General features: G+C 42.3%; 1 protein-coding gene across 8 annotated transcripts in view; it reads right to left on the bottom strand.

Moving 5' to 3' along the window:
* tenm2a (teneurin transmembrane protein 2a) overlaps positions 1-19,418 on the bottom strand; it is a 433,542-nt gene that overhangs the window by 218,051 nt on the left and 196,073 nt on the right. The window contains exon 1 of one of the 8 annotated variants that reach the window (XM_049484483.1): positions 18,721-19,353. The exons of the other annotated variants lie outside the window; for them this stretch is intronic. Coding sequence (XP_049340440.1) covers positions 18,721-18,775 — 55 coding nt within the window. The 5' untranslated portion in view covers positions 18,776-19,353. Of the gene's footprint in view, positions 1-18,720; positions 19,354-19,418 lie in introns of those variants that run through there. 8 annotated transcript variants of the gene reach the window in all.

Raw genomic sequence — 19,418 nt, 5'->3', positions numbered from 1 at the left:
CTTAATAGGGACAGTGGGGTAGAAAGTGCTACAAAGGCCAGCAGTGGAGCCTGAGAAGGTGCGGGCAAGTGTGGCCAAGTGTGTGTGTGTGTGTGTGTGTGTGAGAGAGAGAAGAGAGAGAGAGAGAGAGAGAGAGAGAGAGAGAGAGAGAGAGAGAGAGAGAGAGAGAAAGAGCAGAGCTGATCCAGAGAAAGCCACAGGCTAAGGCCTTGGCTTCTGACCATTGATCTGTTTGAAATTCAAAGCTCCGCCATTGACGGACTTTAAACTCTCGTTCAATGAGCGGGTCAAGCAGGCATGCATGTGCCACACACACACACACACACACACACACACACACACTAATAAAAACTAAATTCTGTGAGAGCATAGGAAATACAAAAAAAAAATAATAATACACTTTAAACTAGTATTAGCTTAATTATTAGAAATTATAATTAATGTCTGTATTTTGTGTATGCATTCGCAATGCTTGTTCTCCATTATATCTCTAATTACTGTACACAGACAGACCAAAAGTCATGGGATGGCAATGTGTAAATTGATCATGAAGGGTTTTCTCAGGGCATGATTTGGAAACACCTGCCCTTTGTGCATGTTGCTTTGTTTTTTAATGATAAATTATTTATAATACACTAGAAACCACATGACCAGTCTTGATGCTCTATAATGTTCCAACGTTGGACACATCAATAAATGTTTAATTTATTTTAATGTCGAGCCTACCATTGATTGATATTAATGACTAATACATTTATGTACATCTGGACAATATGAGCAAACTGTTATATAACAATATACATCTTAAATGCAATTCATAAGATGTTATTATTTCAATATTGATGTCAATCATAGAAAAGCCACAGAAAAACTGCCAAGAAAGCCAGAATGGATCTACAAATATCTTATACATGAATGTGTCAAATAATGTAATGGACCCTGTTACGAACATCAGTGAGTGACAGATACCAAAATTAAATAAGGTATATTGCAATATCAGAAATGTGTTTAAAATCATATAAGAGTTACAGAAACATTTTCATTTTCTATGTTATTTTTTCTGCAATTAAACCTCTTTCATATGGTTGAAAGCACTGATTCTTTACATCTGAATTCCTGAAGTACTTCAGAAAAAGGAAGGCGGCATTGCTTCGTTCATTGCCGGGCATTCCACAAGCTTGAGCACCATCTGCGCCTACACCTGTCAGCTTTAAGAAAGCAAAAAAAGAGCGGAACACGCCACTGTGTTAGAGCTTCTGCACTGCAGCTGCTGTTGTCTTCTGTGGCTGGTGTGGTCGGCTCTGGCAAACGAAGCGTGAAGAGAAAAGGAAGGGGTTAACCCCTGCATTCTCTCTGTATGACTGAGCTGGAGAGCGGTGGACGGGAGCAAGTTAAGGAGCACATCTGTTTGTGTGTAAGAATGTGTGTGTGTGTGTGTGTGTGTGTGTGTGTGTGTGTTCATGAGCGCTTGTGTGCATGCGTACAGGGGCAGGTGTATTGGCATGAGCTGCCGAGAGAATTGGCTATGAACAGAGCGGATGGCAGATCAATACCAATCTGGAGACAGCGTGAGCAATGCTAATCGCCCCCTGCTCCAGCTGGCAATGGGCCAGCAGCAACCACTGCACAATACACACACGCTCAATAAGACATAGAAAGGGACTCACAAAGACACACACACACACATAGAGCTCATCTGTGTAGAATATAGCTACATGATTTTATACAAAAACATGGTTGTAAATAGATTTCGGCTTTGTGCGTCACCGTTTCTGTATGTCTGGCTGCACAGATTAAGTGTTGGGCGCTTCTGGTAAAGTTCAATAATACACTGTTTTCCAAAAATACGGTATTTGATGACATTTAATGTAATATTAATAAAGGTAATGAACCCATGCTCACTGAGTGCAGACTGAAAAATGCCTTAAGCCAGGCATACACTCTGCCATTTTAGCCCTTTTAAGCACGATTGGGTGCTGAATTTTGGCTTTCTTCGCTGTTGTTTGACGTGCAGTGTGAGGAGTGTGAGGTACCAATGCTCGATTACCTGCCCAAACGAGCTGTGACAGAGCTGCCAGACGATCAGATGGATTCCTGACATTTCTGTCGCTTGTCTTGCAGTATGAGGCTTTGGCTTCGCAAACCAATTTATTAAAGTGACATGCAAAAATAAGCACAACCACTCTGGCTTAGGCCAGTCTAAATTTTACAGAAGGGTCTAGGCTTACAAGAGTTGTAAGGGACAGGTGAGGTCAGTAACAAAATAGCAGCAAATTTAAACAACATACCAAAGAGTAGTCAAGCAACAAGGGTCATACACAGTAAATCCAGAAAAAAACAAGGGAGAAGGCAAAAAAAGAGAGTTCTAAAAACACCAAAACTGTCAGCAACAGGTAATCAATAGAATGGGCAAAGCAAAAGGCAATAAATGGTAATACAGATAGGGTCAGTAACAATAGAAATAGGCAAAACAATAGAATGTATCCTAGAAGAGCTATGGAAACTAGATTCAATACTCAGCACTGTACTGAGCATAGAGAGTGGTCTATATACTAGGGAGGACAGATGGAGCCAATTGGTAACTCGGAGAGCAGGAACACCGTAGTGTCATGTGATCTCATGAACTCTGTAACTTTGTCTTCTTCTTTTATCCAGTTCACTTAAACAGATTACTTTAAAAAATGAGTACAGATGAGTACATGCATGTAATTTTAAGACAATAATCAGCAGTTTGTTTTAATCTATGTAGATCTGTAACTTAAATTTATTTATTTATTTATTTTTTTATTTCAAAGATAACCCAGTATATCATGAGCTAAACGGTAGCCAGCATGCTAACACCCTATTACAGATGTTGGACCATGTGGGTAGCCAGCATGCTAATGCTGCAGCATCGATGTAAGCCGAGGCAGGTAGCCATCATGCTAGAGCCACAGTACCAATGGTGGATAAGTATGGCAGCCTGCATGATAATCCCATGGTAGTAATAAAAAAAAAAAAAATGGCCGGTAGCAGGCATGGTAAAACCAGAGTAGAAATATGAAATACTGGACAAGAACAGAAGCCTGTCTGCTATCCATGCAACGCTATAACAGTTGCAGTGCTGTTCCAATATGCTATCACTGCAGACTTTGACACACATATTGATGCCATAGTCTCTTCTCACCACTTACCATGATAAAATTATTTCAAGCAAGGACACTCGGCTATTAATGCCTCTAATGAAAAATAGGTATGCTATAGGAGCGTTTGTGTTGGAGAAGTCCCCAAGGAGCCATAGAACCTCTTTAAAACATAAAAGCTTGTGGTGCTAATTTAGCCTATGTCACAGCCATCCATATTAGTGTTTCTCAGGATCTGGAGTATTCAGAACATCTACGTTAGGTGGAAAACCCTAGAAAAGTGCATTAGTGCTGGTTTATACAAAAGATACATAAGAAAAGAAGGTCAAAAAAGAAACCCATGTTTTTTTTCTGTCCTTTATTCATGGTATTCAGTGTTGAAATAATGTTTTGCACACCTTGTCCTCTTCCTTTCTTATAATGACTCCAAAGGGAACCTTATATCTCCACCAGTATGCCAACAGGGACCACTGCTATTTTAAAGGAATGGAAGGTTTTCACAGATATAACCATCTTTATCTATCTTCACTGCTAAAATGATAAATCAGAACTGGTGTGCCAGTAAAAGCAGTAGTGTAACACTGTATGCCCCACAGTATAGAACCCGGCACTGGTGTGAGTGAAAGACGGATGTGCTGTGAGTTCAGGGTGACGTTGCCGGGTAATCAGCAATGATGGATTGAAATGCCACGAAGCCCCATCCTCTCTTAGCTTCCACGCCCATTTAACGGAAAGCCATTCCTCAGAGCAACACACACACACACCCACACCCACACACACACACACTTATACACACACAGATGCAGGAGGGGACAGGATTTCATGCTGTTATTGTCCCCAAGGCAAGGTCACATTGCCATCGCCCCACTCCCCATCATTAGCTGCTGCTCAAATAATGGCTCCATCTAGCATTCAACATGGATCTGGTTACTCCAACTCCTTTCTCTCTCTCTCTCTCTCTCTCTCTCTCTCTCTCTGTCTCTCTCTCTCACACACACACACACACACATACACTCAAACACAATTGTCTTCCTCTTCCCCATGTCAATCTCTTCCCCCAGGTGTGCAAGGATAGGAAAAATCTATTTCCCCCGCTCTCCTCTCATTCACACACTCGCGCTGATCGTACGCCTGACCTTTCTGCTTACGAGCCCCATGCTAATCTACCCCGCGTCCTTCCCGTGCTACAATCCCCGCTAACCTCCCCCTCGCACGCTGTCAACCACAGGCAGGGTGGGAACGGCTCCGCTGGAGAGTCATTTTCACCTGCCCAGCCTCTGTAGGTGTGTCTTCCCACCTGGGCATCCTACTGAAGTGAAGAAAAAAAAAGGCAGGGCGGTATGGGGGTTTGTAGAGCTTCGCTTGAATGGAGAAACGCTGTCTCCGAGTCTCTGACAGCTAGGTAGCTTTAGCCGGACCAGTGCGCTTTTTCAGCTCGAGTGACAGCCAGCAGTGCCAGCACCAGGAATCCATGAGATCTCGTAGCTGCTTGAGACAGAGCTTGAGGAGAGACAGACTCAGCGCTAATGACCTACCTGCACCAGGAGCCCCAGCATGGGCTGCAACAGAAGATCTAGTGCTGAGAGTGTATATAATGATCGAGTATAGCATTATAACCACCTTCCTGTGGTGTGCTGGCATGAGGGGGTCAGACACAGCAGTGCTGCTGGAGTTTTTAAACACTCCTGTCTCCTCTTTTTCTTTTTTAGACTAACTGCTAACTAGCTGCTAGCTAACAAATTGCTTGTAGATGAAGTAAAAGTCACACAGTCAGACACAGCTGCAAAGTTCGTATTGGTCATTAGTCATAGGACACTGCATGCAGGATGTTGCACACAGGATGCTGCACAAAAGATGCCGCTGGTATTCTATTCTCAGTACAGCAGTGACACTGAGGTGTTTAAAAACTCCAGCAGCACTGCTGTGTCTGATCTACTTATGCCAGCAGATCACACAATAGTCCTGACCGTTGAAAAAGAGTCTGAAAGGAGGATAAGTTTGCAGAGAAACAGTCAATTACAACATCTATTATTATTATTATTATTATTATTATTATTATTATTATTATTATTATTATTATTATTATTATTTGATTGTAAGGCATAAAAATTAGCATTTACTTTAAAACCATTCCTATAAATCTAAAACAATACAAGGACTCAGAAAGGCTGAAAACATTAGCATTGCATCATGCTCCAATTACAGAACCAATATAATGAAATCACATCAGGAAGCGTCCAAGAAAAAAAGTCAAATGTCATCTGCACCACAAGGCCCAAATCTACCTGCGCTGTGGGGCCCTGCACTCACACTTTGCTGAACACTCCCCTCGCACAAACTTAATGACTTCTACTCTACCTGCACCAACAGTTCTGCCTCTCCCCAGTGACCAGCAGCTACCAGCGCCATGAGTCACTACACCGCCAAACCCCGCACAATACATCTGGACCCCAGAGCAATAAATAACCTCGCTAAATATGACCATGTGCAACACACCAGAGCATGTTACATCACCCACAGTAATAAAGGAGGTGGGTGAGGGAAATAGAGACATACTGTGCTGTGCGGTTCAAAAGTTTAAAATAAGTTGGCTTATTAATTTTTTCTGCCTGTTTTTTTTATATACTTTAACTAGATGTTTAAAAATAATGTTATGGAACAACTATTTCTCAACTCTGGCCATGGAGAATCATTGCCCTCCACTTTTTTAGTGTTTTCTTAGGTCCAATATACCTGATGCAATTAATTAGCTCATTAATAAGCCTATTACTGAGAGGCAGGAGGGGCACTACAATTTTAGTGAGTAGTTTAGTGAAATCAGTGTGTGAAATTCTATGTTTTATGGACAACAAAAGTAATTTAATATTGAAGAAAATACAATTTATCATTCTGTTATGAAGTACACATGATTTATGGAATATAAATCATTTTAGACATACTAATTTTATTTACCTGGTATTTTAGAGTTTAGTCAATTTTTAATGACTTTTCTATGCCTGATTTTTCATGACCAAAGCATCAGTACAGACATGGACAATCATATTTTTTATATTAATTATATTAGGCCTAAAATGAATCTTATAAAAAATGCTGACCCAATCTTTAACAATAAAATGTGTCAGATCCCGGGAGCTTCATTGTGCAGGGCTAAATTAGTGAATTAATTCTAAGCTGACATATTTGTTAGCTCAAAATATATTTTCTCCTTCAATAAATATATTTTTCCAAAACTTATCCAGGCCTGGAAATTGCTATTTTCAAATTTCATGACTTTTCCGTATGAACCCTGTTTGAATGATAAGGCAAACAAAGCTTTGAGTGAGAGATAGAAGGAAGGATGGAGAGGTGGAGAGGGGGTCAGAGGAAGGGGAGGTGATGGCAGGACTGGAGCCCACATGGCGCCTCTGCATGCGGCTGTGGTGCTCCAGTGAGCAGGGAGGCCTGCCGAGCCCAGAGCCAGCCAGCCTGCCAAACAGGCCCAAATCACCACCGAGAAAATTAATACCTCCATCCATCCATCCCAATGAGCCAGGCCCAGCTAAACACACACTCTTAAACCCACAGCCATCCATCAGCCTGCTCACTATCAACACAGCTAATCAACTAAATACACATCAAACACACAAACACACTCATACAGCGTCTATCATAAATAACCAGCAGGGAAAACGAGCCTACAATTGCCTCCTATATCTGCACATCTGTATTAATGAGACTGCACACACACACACACACACACACACACACACACACACACACACACATATACAAACAAAGAGGCTGGGATAAGGAATGAGTGTATGATAGGCTAGCTGTTTAACTTTGAGGAGCTCTCTTTGTGGGCCGTTCTGTATCATTCTCTCTATCTATCTGTCTGATAATGATCTGGCTGTAGCATCACCGATGTTTTGAACGCCGCTTTCTACCTGAATCATATCTGAGAGTGCAGAGTGTGTGCTGAATCTGCTGATATTCGCTCTGCTGTATCTCAAGGGCATATTAAGCAGTGGAGAGCTTAACGGTTTAACTGAGCTAATGACTCAAGTGAAGAGTCACCTCACTTGACCGTACGCTCAACATGCTAATCAATAGCACATTTACAGACTCTCCTGCTCTTGCTCATTAAACGTGTCAACTCCTGCACGGAACAGTCGCTCCGCGAGTCCAATGCACCTGAGTACAGACCTTATGATGTGCCAATCACACTTACACACACGGGTTTCTCATCACTGTCGTGGAAAGAGGTCATGCACGAGGCATATTCTATTGTATTTGTTTTATATATTATTATGTGTCACACTGAAACCTTGTATACTCAAAATTTAAAGCTTCCATGAGAACTTTAAGTGGAGGTTGATTTAAAAAGATATTGTTTAAAGTACTTTCGGAGCATTTCTATTGGAACAATTAACATGAAAAAAAAGTTTAAAAAGTTACTATACTACTAAATACGATTAGAGAAGAATACTAACTGCCAATTCTGTCACATCAGCTAACAAACACATGTATAGGCTAGAATAATGTAGAGTGAGTGATGAGGTGGAAATACAACAAGATCCCAAAATATATACACATCAACTAAAAGTGTACACATACATATATTACTAATATTATATATTAATTCACAACAAATATGTAATGATTGTTTTACTCATATAACCACATCCTGTCTGCCATGTACTCAACGAAGAATTGAGAAAACTGTGCCGCTGCAGCTACATTCATGCTGCTCTTGTCTATTATGAAGCTTCGAAAAGAAAATGAATTAAGCCAAAGGATCAACTGTATTTATTACACATTATGCAAATGACAAAGGCACAGATAGCCGTACAACCCACAAGGGAAGTACTATAATTTGCTAAGGGCTTAAGTTTAATGCAAAACTACTGACACATAATAATAATCGTTCAAGCTTCACACTAAATCCAACTCTAACTTTGACTTTCCCTGGCAAAAAAGTTCAAAACTGTCCTCTTAGCTAAAAGCCACAAAGCAAACCCATTTGCTGTCGCAGTGTTTGCTGTTTTTCCAACAATGTCAGGACAGGACATTTGTACTGAAAATGTACATCATTTGTCTTCAAAATGTTTGTTTCCCCTAAACGCAAACAGACACACACACACACACTCTGTGCAGCAGCCCAGTCTCCCCTCATGCTAGTGCTGGCAGCTGGTTGGAATATACAGTATGCTCACTCGACGCGTGTGTCAGCAACCATCAGCATCTGAGCTCGAGTTTCACCCACACACAGCAAACAGACCAGCCTAAAAAAACACACACGACCCGCTGTGGCAAACAAACAACGCACAAAAACACACACATCAGCGCACAAAGACACAAAAGTCATCATTTCTGATTGCCCTCTAAGGCCATCTGAGCTGTACTTTTTGAAAAGCAAGTAAAGAGATAAATGCTTTGCTTTGAGCTGAAACACTGTCAACACAAGCTCAACTGTAGAATCTTTCAGCATAGAAAAATGATTCTTATCTGTAAATACAGCCATTAAGCTGTTAGTCTACAATTACTAACCTGTCAGGCTGAAAATGAAACGATCTCTGTCTAAAACGTTCGTGGTCACCCCATCAGTGCTTAGAGAGCCTGGTGTGAAATTAGCATAAAGACAGATTCCAGCCTTCTTCAGTGCGAATTCTGAGGAAAAACAGATAAACCGGCGAGATTCAGAGTGAAATTGAAGCCAATAACACTGTGGGTCAGAGTACTGAGGCTGAGTGTGTGTTTACGGCCATATAAAGTGCAAAGCAATGAGCTGCCTGATCATATTGCTGAGCTTTAATAGCGGGAAAAGGCTCATCCGTCCAATCTGCAATACAGCGGCAAGCCAACACACCACTCAATACCTCCATCACACACATATTTGTTTGCATATGTATGGCAGGCTAACACAAACAGGCCCTCTCCTTCCCTCTCTGCCTCTCTCCTTCCGTCTCGCCTCCTGCACCTTCGTTTTTCCTCAACCTGATGAGAGAAGCGATCGGACGGACAGATTTACAACACGCCTGGCTCTCTATCCAAGCCCGCGCCTCCCGAAAGACACGGGGGGCTGAATCCAATCTCCAACTGACCTTGGGCCTGAAGGACAGAGTGGGAGAGAGAGAGCAAAAAAGAAAGAGAAAGAGAGAAAGAGAAAGAAAGAGAGAGAGAGGTAGATATAGAACGGGACTGAAGGTCTGATCTGTTTTCTCTGGCGCTGAAAAACAAATGCTTTTAGTGGGATTGAGGACACATCGTTCTCTCAAATTTAGCTGAGAGCACCAGGGACTTCACCAAACCCGTTATTTCAATCCCCAAAATCACTCCACATCCAAGAAACAGCGCCAAGTCTAAAGTCTAAACAACCCTAAGATAACCCCAACAGAACCTCTGAGAGCAGCACAGAGAAGGAAAAGAAACTACTACACAAATACGCTGGAAATGTGCCTTTGATGCCCTTCTAACACAGAGCACCAAAACATAAAAAAAAGGTTTCAGACAGATTCAGGAGGATAACAGAATTAGTAGTTCTTTTTAGAGCAGTTTCTTTCTTAAGGCGATTTTCTATTGCATGCAGCAGCTGCATCGCTGTACACTGAAACCCATTGGGTTCAATTGTTCTCCAGCACCAGAGCAGTGTGCAGCTGGCGTGGAGCAGTGTGGAAAGTGGTGCGCTTCCCCGCCCATAACCACGCCTCTGCCATGCTACTGTTATAAAACAGTAGTTATAAAATGTACAATGATTAATAATGTCTTAAATAGTGTCAATTAATAATTAGTTAAAAATTAGTTAAAACCCTTAGGAAGTGTTCAGTATTGCACACATGCTCACAATGGGGGATGATCATTTAAATGGCCTTGGGAAAAATATAATGGCCAGTATTCAGTAATGTGTACACTGTCCCTTTAAGAGCTCCTTACACTAAGTCCGTGTGTATCTAAGCTACAAGAGTATAGAACCAGAGTGTGTCCTTTCTTTTATTTATTTTATTTCTGTTAGTAACACCATAAATTTGCTTTGGTGCTGCATTAGTTCATGAATGAACTAATAAATAAGCCAATGGAATAGCATCAGAGTGAGTCAGAATGCCCTATCTGCTCCATTTCTCTCTATCAGTGTCTGAACCGAGACCGACTGCAGAGCAAATAAAAAAATCTGTGCGTTGGACGGAGGCTGGGCAGGCCGTGCTACTGATTCAATATTATTCCATAAAGTGTTAAACATGCACTTTAGCGATGACAGCCCTGAGAAAAACGTAACAGGTTATGCATGTTATGAACATTTGTGCAGCCTGATAAAGCATCGTTTCATAAGGATCAACAGCAAAACAAAATTCGCCAAATGCTAAATGGCAGAATGAAGCAAATGATGACCCGCTAAGTTGAAAGGATGCATGGCTGAGTGGGTGATGTAAAAAGCGCACACATCCCTGGGTGGAGGGCCGGGTGAGTGACTCAGGGATGGAGTGGGTGAGTTAGTCGTAAACACTTTCAGCATCGTGGTGCGCGACCGTGCCTGCAACTTAGATCCTTGAAAAGACGAGAAGAGTGAGAGTGCGCAAGAGAGCGTGAGTAAGTGTACGAAAGAGTGAGTGAGTGTGTGTGTACGTGAGTGAGTGTGTGTGAGGCCGCGGAGGCTGCGGTGTGCTGAGATGCAAATGAAGTGGGCGCCCACATCGCACAGAGCTTTATTACCATCTGCTCGTACACATGCTTATTAGCTTAGCCACGACACGCGCGTCCTTTTCAATAGCTCGGTCTAAAGGCCCGTGGGTAACATTACCGCGCCGCAGCTTTCTCCTCACAAAGGAATCACTCCCACTCACCCTCTGGCTCCAGCTCACCTCCTCCACCTCAGCTAAAGGAGAAAATGAAGGAGCTTTCTGATCACAGATCAAAACGCATTGATTCCTAAGGAGCAAATCAATTGCCCTATACCGTGCTCCGCCCACGAATGCGCTCTTTGGTACCAACTGTTGAGAGAATTAAATGGTATCATATAAGCTTCCATACTCTATCACTACACCTCATTTACTCAGTAAACAGTGTATACCACTGTTGTCTGATTAAAATAATGTACGGAAACTTTACAGTAGAAAGAAAAGCAAGCCATCTTAGTTTTCAATGGAAATTAAATTTTAGAGCATTTATACTGGACAGCACATTGTGAATTATTGATACAGTGTAAAGAACACATTCTATATTCACACTGAAAGAAAAAAAAACAAACAAAAATATATAGATTCAAGGTTTCTGTGTGACAGTGACACATACATATATTTTTACAAATACATAATGTATCTTATACACATCATAAATACTGCATCATATCTCTTGTTGGAGAGAGCATCACAATAAACACTAGTACACTGACATGCCGCATGTCACAGGACAGTCTTTATACAAATATTTAGTAATATACAGTATTGTGCAAATGTTTTAGGCACCTAGGCATCTTTACTGTGGGAATTTCAGTAAAGAAAAAGCTGTGTATCTGTAAAGTAAGTGTTTATTAGCTCAGTAAAGCACCAGCATTACAATAAATACAAACAGCAATTTTTCAAAAAGCAGAGCTTTTACAGCATTGTTTCCTTAAAACATCCTAATCTCCTAATCTCTCCTAATTTTCTGGCTTTTATCATATCAACATCATACTGATAAATTGGTAAATTTGATAAATCAAGTGAGCTGCTTTCGGAACTGAACATATACACATGCTGGCTGAGGAGCATCCAGGAGAAATCTGGAATCTCTACACTTTATTCTTCAGCTTGGCTCACAGGATATAACATACTTAGTTAAAAATGAGAATTCCTTGATACGTTTTACTGTATGTATGTTTTTTCGCATCTGTTTAAATCATATGTGGTGCTTTTTTCAAGTAAAAACACTCATATTGCTGAGATTAATGGATAAGTGTAATTTGCTTTGGTGCCTAAAACTTTTGCACCGCACTGTACATTACTTATAAACTGTAAACGACAAATGCAAAAATTTAAATTTGTACTAAATGTGGTAGAGATGCATCTCAAGACAATCTTTGAATGCGGTTTAAAGAATGTGATCAGAGTATGGACATGTTTACACTTGCATTTACATGTGGTCCAGTAAAATCCAAAACTGCTTTGATCACATGTGAATGCAAAGTTCAACAATAAATAGCCTCTGAGAGTATGTAGGGTAAAACTGAGCCCAAATCAATTTCTTCAAAATAAGCATTCACTGTATGAGTGGAGCAGGGATAGATCCAAATAATCCCATGTCTTTTGTGGATGTCTGCATGGTTCAGTTTCTCAACGAACCAGATCCACGTTAAGGGGTCACTGAAATTCCATATCGAAGCATCAAATGCTGGGAAAAAAGTACAGTAACTACAATACTTGGGTCCCTAAGCCGTAAAGCAATGTTCCCTACACACAGATCAAGAGATGTGGGTGACTGGGACTAGAGTGGATTAAATATCTTCAGTGTCATTATCACACACCAAGCATAACACACACTCTTCCACAGACATGCACTGACGGGTTTACCACAAATGCACAAATACAAATGCACAACGGAAGACAGAAATCTGTGCACATGCTTGTTTTACAGTGTTTGTTTTAATCAGTGTTCACGGAAGAAAAAACTCAACCAAAGCAAGATCAAACAGAGCAGAGCATGTACATGCATCTACATTTGCACAGGGTTTGCATGTGTGTGCTTGCTGTGCCCACAGGGTCCAGCAGGGGGGGCTGGTGCCTGGCTAAAGCAGGAGCACAGAGGAGAGGTGGAGTCTGACATGAAAACCACAAGGAGAGAGAGAGAGAGAGCACAGAGGACTGAAGGAGAACAGAGCTTGACCTCAGATCAGGTGTGTGTTTTGACAGTGTTTAAAGGAGCTGGATGTTTGCTAAAGTTTAGATTGTGAACCTGGCAATTCTCAGGGAGGGCAGCAGACCAGTCTGTCTGGTGGCTACCCTTTCACACACAGTTACACATATATATAAACCCTGAGCGCATGCTTTACTGCAGGCCTGCAAAGAGACCTCAACCTCTATAGTACACACAGACATGCACACACACACACTGTATCTCTCTCGCTGCATCTCTCTCTTTCTTTGTCACACACACTCTCTATGGCTACGTTTACATTACCAGGCTGAAATGACTCAAATCTGACTTTTTCCTCTTTGAACGTGCCAAATCAGATTTTTTAAATCTCTTGGTGCAGCTGTGTAGCTATAGCTGCAAAAACAGCAAAAGCAAACCGCCTAAACATTTTTCTCCCCCTCAATCTGAGCATGAACTTCAGACCAGCTGTTTCCTCTCCACTCCAGCAAAAGATGCTTCACATATGAGCTGCTAACACATCCATTTCCCTTTATAAAGCTACGATTCGTCTCTCAAAGTTTTTTTGTTGTTGGTAAAGAAGGCGACGTTTATACACGTATCAATGTGCACATGTAAGGCATTTCAGGGACAGATTTGTTCACATTACACACAGATTTTATTTTGCTTTTAATATTATAATACTATTGGTACTCTTAGCATTCTAGGTTTAAATACTGTCTTATCTTTGCCGTATTGCTTCAGCCCCTTTGCTCTTCTCTAAATTGTCCATTGCATCGTGGAAATAATAGTGCTGTAAGTTTTTTAACCTCTGATCATGCCCCCTGGCCATTCCCTAGTTCCCTGATTCCACATCTTGGGTTGCCAGGTATGGAAAACAATAACAAACATAGGCAAATATAGCATGCGGTAGCCATTGCACCCATCGACAGAGCTCCATGAACAGGTAAAGAGTGAAACGCAAGAATGTAAGTTGGAACTACATTTGACAGATGGAGAGATTTTAGATCCCAGAAGGACTACAAGACAGATGCTGAGTTAATATTAATTGACACAATGAATTTTAACTAAGGTTCATTGCTAACTATTAGTAGCGATGGGCTCTTTTAAGTCGTTTGAACATAGAGCTGGGTGAACAAGGCAGCGAGTATTTATTATACCCTCAATGTGAACAGGCCTTTGCTTGTGCATTTGTGCATGTGTGTTAGATTGTATTACGTGTGTACTCGTGTGTGTCCTTCGCACCACTTTGTTACTGTGACATGATCCAGAAAGTGAAGAGTGAAGGAGAAGCAGCGTTTACACCCTGGACCCTGTAAATGATAAATCATCACCTATTAAAACAATAATGGAATATGTGCTTCTTCTTCTTTACTTCTTCTCTGCACTAATGAGATGCTAATGAGCCGCCCTGGGCTGCGGGGTTAATGGAATCCATATTTTCAATTAAAATCTCCCTCTCTCTTTCTCTCTCTCTCTCTCTTACTCTCTCTCTTTCTCTCTCTCTCTCCTCCTTCCTGTGTCTCTCACTGGAGAACAACAACATCGCCGCTGCCACAAACAGGCCCTTGTTCGCCGAAGTAAGCAGACCCAATTAATTTTGTCTCTCCATCTCTTTTCCTATCGCTCCCTCGTTCTCTCTCTCTCTCTCTCTCTCTCTCTCTCTCTCTCTCTCTCTCTCCTTTGCTCTTTGAATGTGCTAGATTCATGTGTCATGGAGTCGCAGAGAGAAGCAATCAAATGAGCTAGCGTCTGAGTCAGTGACTTTAGCATCGAGGCCCACTCATCAACAAGAGGCAAGAAGGCCATTAAGGAGAGAGAGAGAAAGAGAGAGAAAGAGAGAGGGAGAGAGAGAGATCGAGAGAGAGGGCGCAGAAGAGAGAGAGAGTCTCTCTCTAGAGTTTAATTCTCAGCCTCATCTGTTCCAGCTGCGTTCTACACACATTCTTCTCCTCTCTAATTCTGGATCACACTAGCTTCAAATAGAAGCGCTCCCATTGGGCCAACTTATAGCAGATTACTGGAAGTGGAGGGTGAAGTGCTTTGCACACTTTTGCTGAGATCAGCTGTGAATGTGTCCCCCGCTGATGCTGAACTCCACTGCCTGCACTATATCAAACACCATCACGCTGCTGCTGTTTAAGCCGCACGCCCGGTCCGGCCACCCAAAGCTCCGGCGCTCTGGGTCGGGGAGCGCTGGTCAGGAGCAAATCGCCGTCCGGCTTTAAGTTAAACAGCTTTCACTACATCAAAGGGTAGAGCTGCACTTCCTCCACTTTCCATCTCACTACATGTACACACACATACACATAATTTATTCCCACTTCAAGTTTCAGCACAAAGTCAAGTTTACTACACTGACTTGCCAAATGTCATGGGATAATAGCTTGGGAATGGCTTGTGGCAAGGCAACAATTTAAATTATAAATAAATCTTTTTTTTTTTAGTTTGAGCGAAGTCCAATTCGAGCAGACGCCAGATGGACGAGATACTTAAATACATTTTGAAGTCCTGAAGTGTTTGATCTGCAGTGTCACGTGTGTACCAGGAATACCTCACAGAAGGCCACGCACTACCACGCATTCACAGTGGAAAGTGCAGTGGGTGGTAATAATGATTGTGACCAGCGGCGTCTGGCTAGAATTGCCCATTCACACGGACACACAGTTCTGCCAGAAATCACATTCGCATTCAATGTAGGAAGCTCCACACACATATTCCACAGGTCAGTGCAGCAATCCCTAGATTCCATTGGGCATAGAAAAGTTACAGGACATGGTACTAATTCCACTAAATACCATGATATTTGGCATGTCAGTGTATTTTGTATATTATTTGAATAGAGTAAATTTTGTGTTTTCCAGTGTTTAGTAACTCAGAGAGAGGCTGATAATGAAGTGCATGTAGATGCAGGATACAGTCTGAGGTGAGATTTGATCTGTGCTCTGTTTCATTCACTCACTCATACTGATTCGCTCAGTCTCTCTCTCTCTCCCTTCTGCCACCATCACTCTGTTCTCTCCTTCCTCTCCGTTTTTCACTCCTCTCTCCTCTTCCCATATGGACCTGTTCACACCATTCCTGCACACACCCCAGGGGGCATCCGATTACTGTGTTGAGGACAGAGATACCGAGAGAAATGAGGAGGCAAGTGAAGAAACGGTGAGATTCTTTATGTATGAGTGTGTGCGTGTGTGTGTGTGTGTGTGTATGCCTGTACACAAATGAGTGATTGCTATTCGTAATTGTTATTTGATCATTTAAGCTAATAATTTCTAACAATTAATAATAATTATTATAATTATAATACCACCTGTTTGTAGTCTTGTTGCTCAGAAAGCTTCCTGAATTGAATTGAGTCAAATTGATTTAAAGTGATTAATGAAATTAATTATACTCAAACTGCACTAGCATGGACAAAACTAAACTGAACTGAAATTACATTTCTGAACTGAACTTAACTTAACCTGACCTAGGGCAAACTGAACTGACATAAATGCAACTGACCTGATATAAACTGAACTAATTTGACCTGAACTGAAATGAACTGTAATGAAATGATCTGACGGAAACTGAATTTAACGGAACCGACCTGAATCAACTGACATGAACTGAACTAAAGTAAACTTTTAATGACCTGCTATGAACTGAATTGATTGATGTAAACTGAAATAATCTAAACGGAATATCCTAAAAGTTAATTTCTATTGGTTCAATGATGCATCCAAATCTGGTTATGCCAATTATGCGTACTGAATTGAAAGACAGAGAGAGACAAAGCGAGACTGAAGGCTGTTGAATTGCAAATAATAGCTTGTTCTGCAGAAATTTCACATTTGGGAAGCGAAGTTTGAGCAAACTGTTTGACAATGGCTGTCTATTTCACTCCCCTTCATTTTCTGAATCAGAGTCAAACTACTCATCAAAAAAAAAAAAAAAAAAAAAAGTTGTACTGGGACATTTCAGCACCAGCCCACCCACACAGCGACACACACACACACAACGTGCACATACTCCCCCCTCCTTCAGTCACACACGGTAGACAAAGTCAAAGAAAAGAAGGATGCCATTTTGGAGACAAAAGCACGGAGCAATTCACTCCTTAATTGCCACCATGGGAACATGTGGCCACTGCAGGCTGGATCATGCCAATCACACGCCATCTGCGGAGACAATGTGCTACAGGCTCCCCCCGCTGTTCCCCTCATCCTGCTCCGCTAACACACACACTCACACTCACAAACTCACATGCATGCATACGCACACACACTCCTACTCTATCTGCACTTGTGCTCGGGGTCATACGGCGGCTCTGCTCCCTCAGCGTCCTTCTGAATAAAGAGCTTTCGGAGGAAGTGTTTGCCTTCTCTCCTTCTAGTACTGCACCTATCTAAATACAAGCACGGCGCACCGGCATCACTCAGACACCCTTCAATTATTCATGATGCCGGAGCCTCAGACAAAACAAGCACTTTGTCTCTCCAATGAAATGCAAATCTTATAAATATTGGCAATTTGAGCAATTTACTCATGGAGGCAAATTAGGCTAAACTGCAGGCTTGTAAATAGGGGAATAGGGGAATGCATTCACACACACACACATATACACACACACGCACACTTGTGCACTAATAAGACACACATGCACGCACACACACAACCTTTGCACACACATCCAAGTGCTCATAGACAGGTTTATTTAAAAGTGTGTTTGTGTGTGTACTGTATATTTGCACATGGGCACATACACATGTGGCAGATAGGTGTGTATATACCTATAGTGTTGCGTATATATAGATACATAGAGAGGTAAAAACTGGAAAAAAAGCAAGAGTGAGAGAGAAAGAAATAGGTATACAGTATTAATACTTTTCTATAGACTCTAAGGTGTATGAGTGCATAGATGCATGCATACACGTGTGCACACATGCACATGATCTTTGCACTCGCACACATGTGACATCTGGTTATATTTATATGCACCTATCTGCCATATACAGTGTATATGCTTATTAAGATATGTATGGGTGTATTCACACATATACACACATGTGGAGGTGTACAGTGTACATACATATATCTATACACGCACACGTTTCACATACACTGGCAGACACTCTGTAAAATAATATAGAATATAGAATAGGTTTGTGTATAAATGTGTGTATAAGTGTATGTGTGTGTTTACAGGCACACAGACAAGTGTGTATTATGCATAGGTACAGACCCTTACACTTGCAGACAAACACACACACACACACACACACACACACACACACACACACACACACACACACATACACAAAGGTGATTCAGACTTTAGGAAGAGACTAAAAGCAGATGTTCATTCAGATGACACTGTCAAGTCTTTGTCAGTCATCCTAATCACTATCATCTCGCATCTTACTCAAATGCCAGCACTACCCTTATGACCTACACACACACACGCACACACACACACACGCACACACACACACACACACACACACACACACACACACGCACACACAAACGCACACACACCCACACACACACGCACGATTGTCCAGAATGATGTTAGTATGCTACTGTCAGGTTTAAGCCACGACTCGCTTTGTACACCACAGCTATGATTTATCTCACTCCTGTAACCTTTTACACTTTCCACATAACCACTTCCACACCTTTACCCCAGACACACACTCTCGCACATGCTCTCACACACTCTCACAAGCTCTCACACACTCTTACACATGCACGCTCGTGCACAACTCCCCACAGTGCCCAGTTCACTTACCTGTCTCCTGTGACAGTGCTTTAACCCTGCTGCTGGTGTTGCCGGAGTGGTGCATGGCTCCGGCCGTGCGAGCTCCACTCCCTCTTTCTCTTTCCTCTCTCTCTCTTCTCTCTCTCTTTTTCTCTCTCTCTCTTTCCACACGGCTCCTTTAGAATTCAGCACCGCGGACAGCGGCTGTCGGGAAACGCGAGCGAAGGGACCTTGGTGCCCTCTCAATCCCTCTCACTCAACTTCTCTCCCGCTGTCATCGCAAACGCGTGCTCACGCGCACTCTCTTACACGCACGCGAGCGTACTCACTCACACGCTGCAATACGGCACACGCGTCCTTTCTCTCTCCCCCTGTAGTAGTTCCGCGATTGAGAGGTCGGAAGAGGGCTGGAGATGCAGATGAAAGTGGGAGCAGGAGGAGGAGGAGGAAGAGGAGGAAAAGAGGAAGATGAGGAAGAGGAGAAGTAAGGGATGGTCGAGGAAAAAAAGAGGGGGAAAAATAGAGGGCTTTTCCTTTCAGCCTCTGGAAGGCAGCGGGGACGAGCTGGAGATGCACATGGCTGTGGCTACGGGCGCCGTCTGAGAGCGGTGAGAATTATACTGGCTCTCCGCAGAGCGCGAGCGAGAGAGAGAGAGCAGGAGAGCGAGGGAGGGAGGGAAGGAGGGAGGAGGGAGATGGGTGAGAGAGCAGGAGTGTAAGGGAGTGCG

Source organism: Astyanax mexicanus, chromosome 10, assembly GCF_023375975.1.
Source record: "Astyanax mexicanus isolate ESR-SI-001 chromosome 10, AstMex3_surface, whole genome shotgun sequence".
In the NCBI taxonomy this organism is placed as follows: domain Eukaryota; kingdom Metazoa; phylum Chordata; class Actinopteri; order Characiformes; family Acestrorhamphidae; genus Astyanax; species Astyanax mexicanus.
Note: the sequence above shows the minus strand (reverse complement) of the source record. Positions and strands in the feature narration are given on the sequence as shown.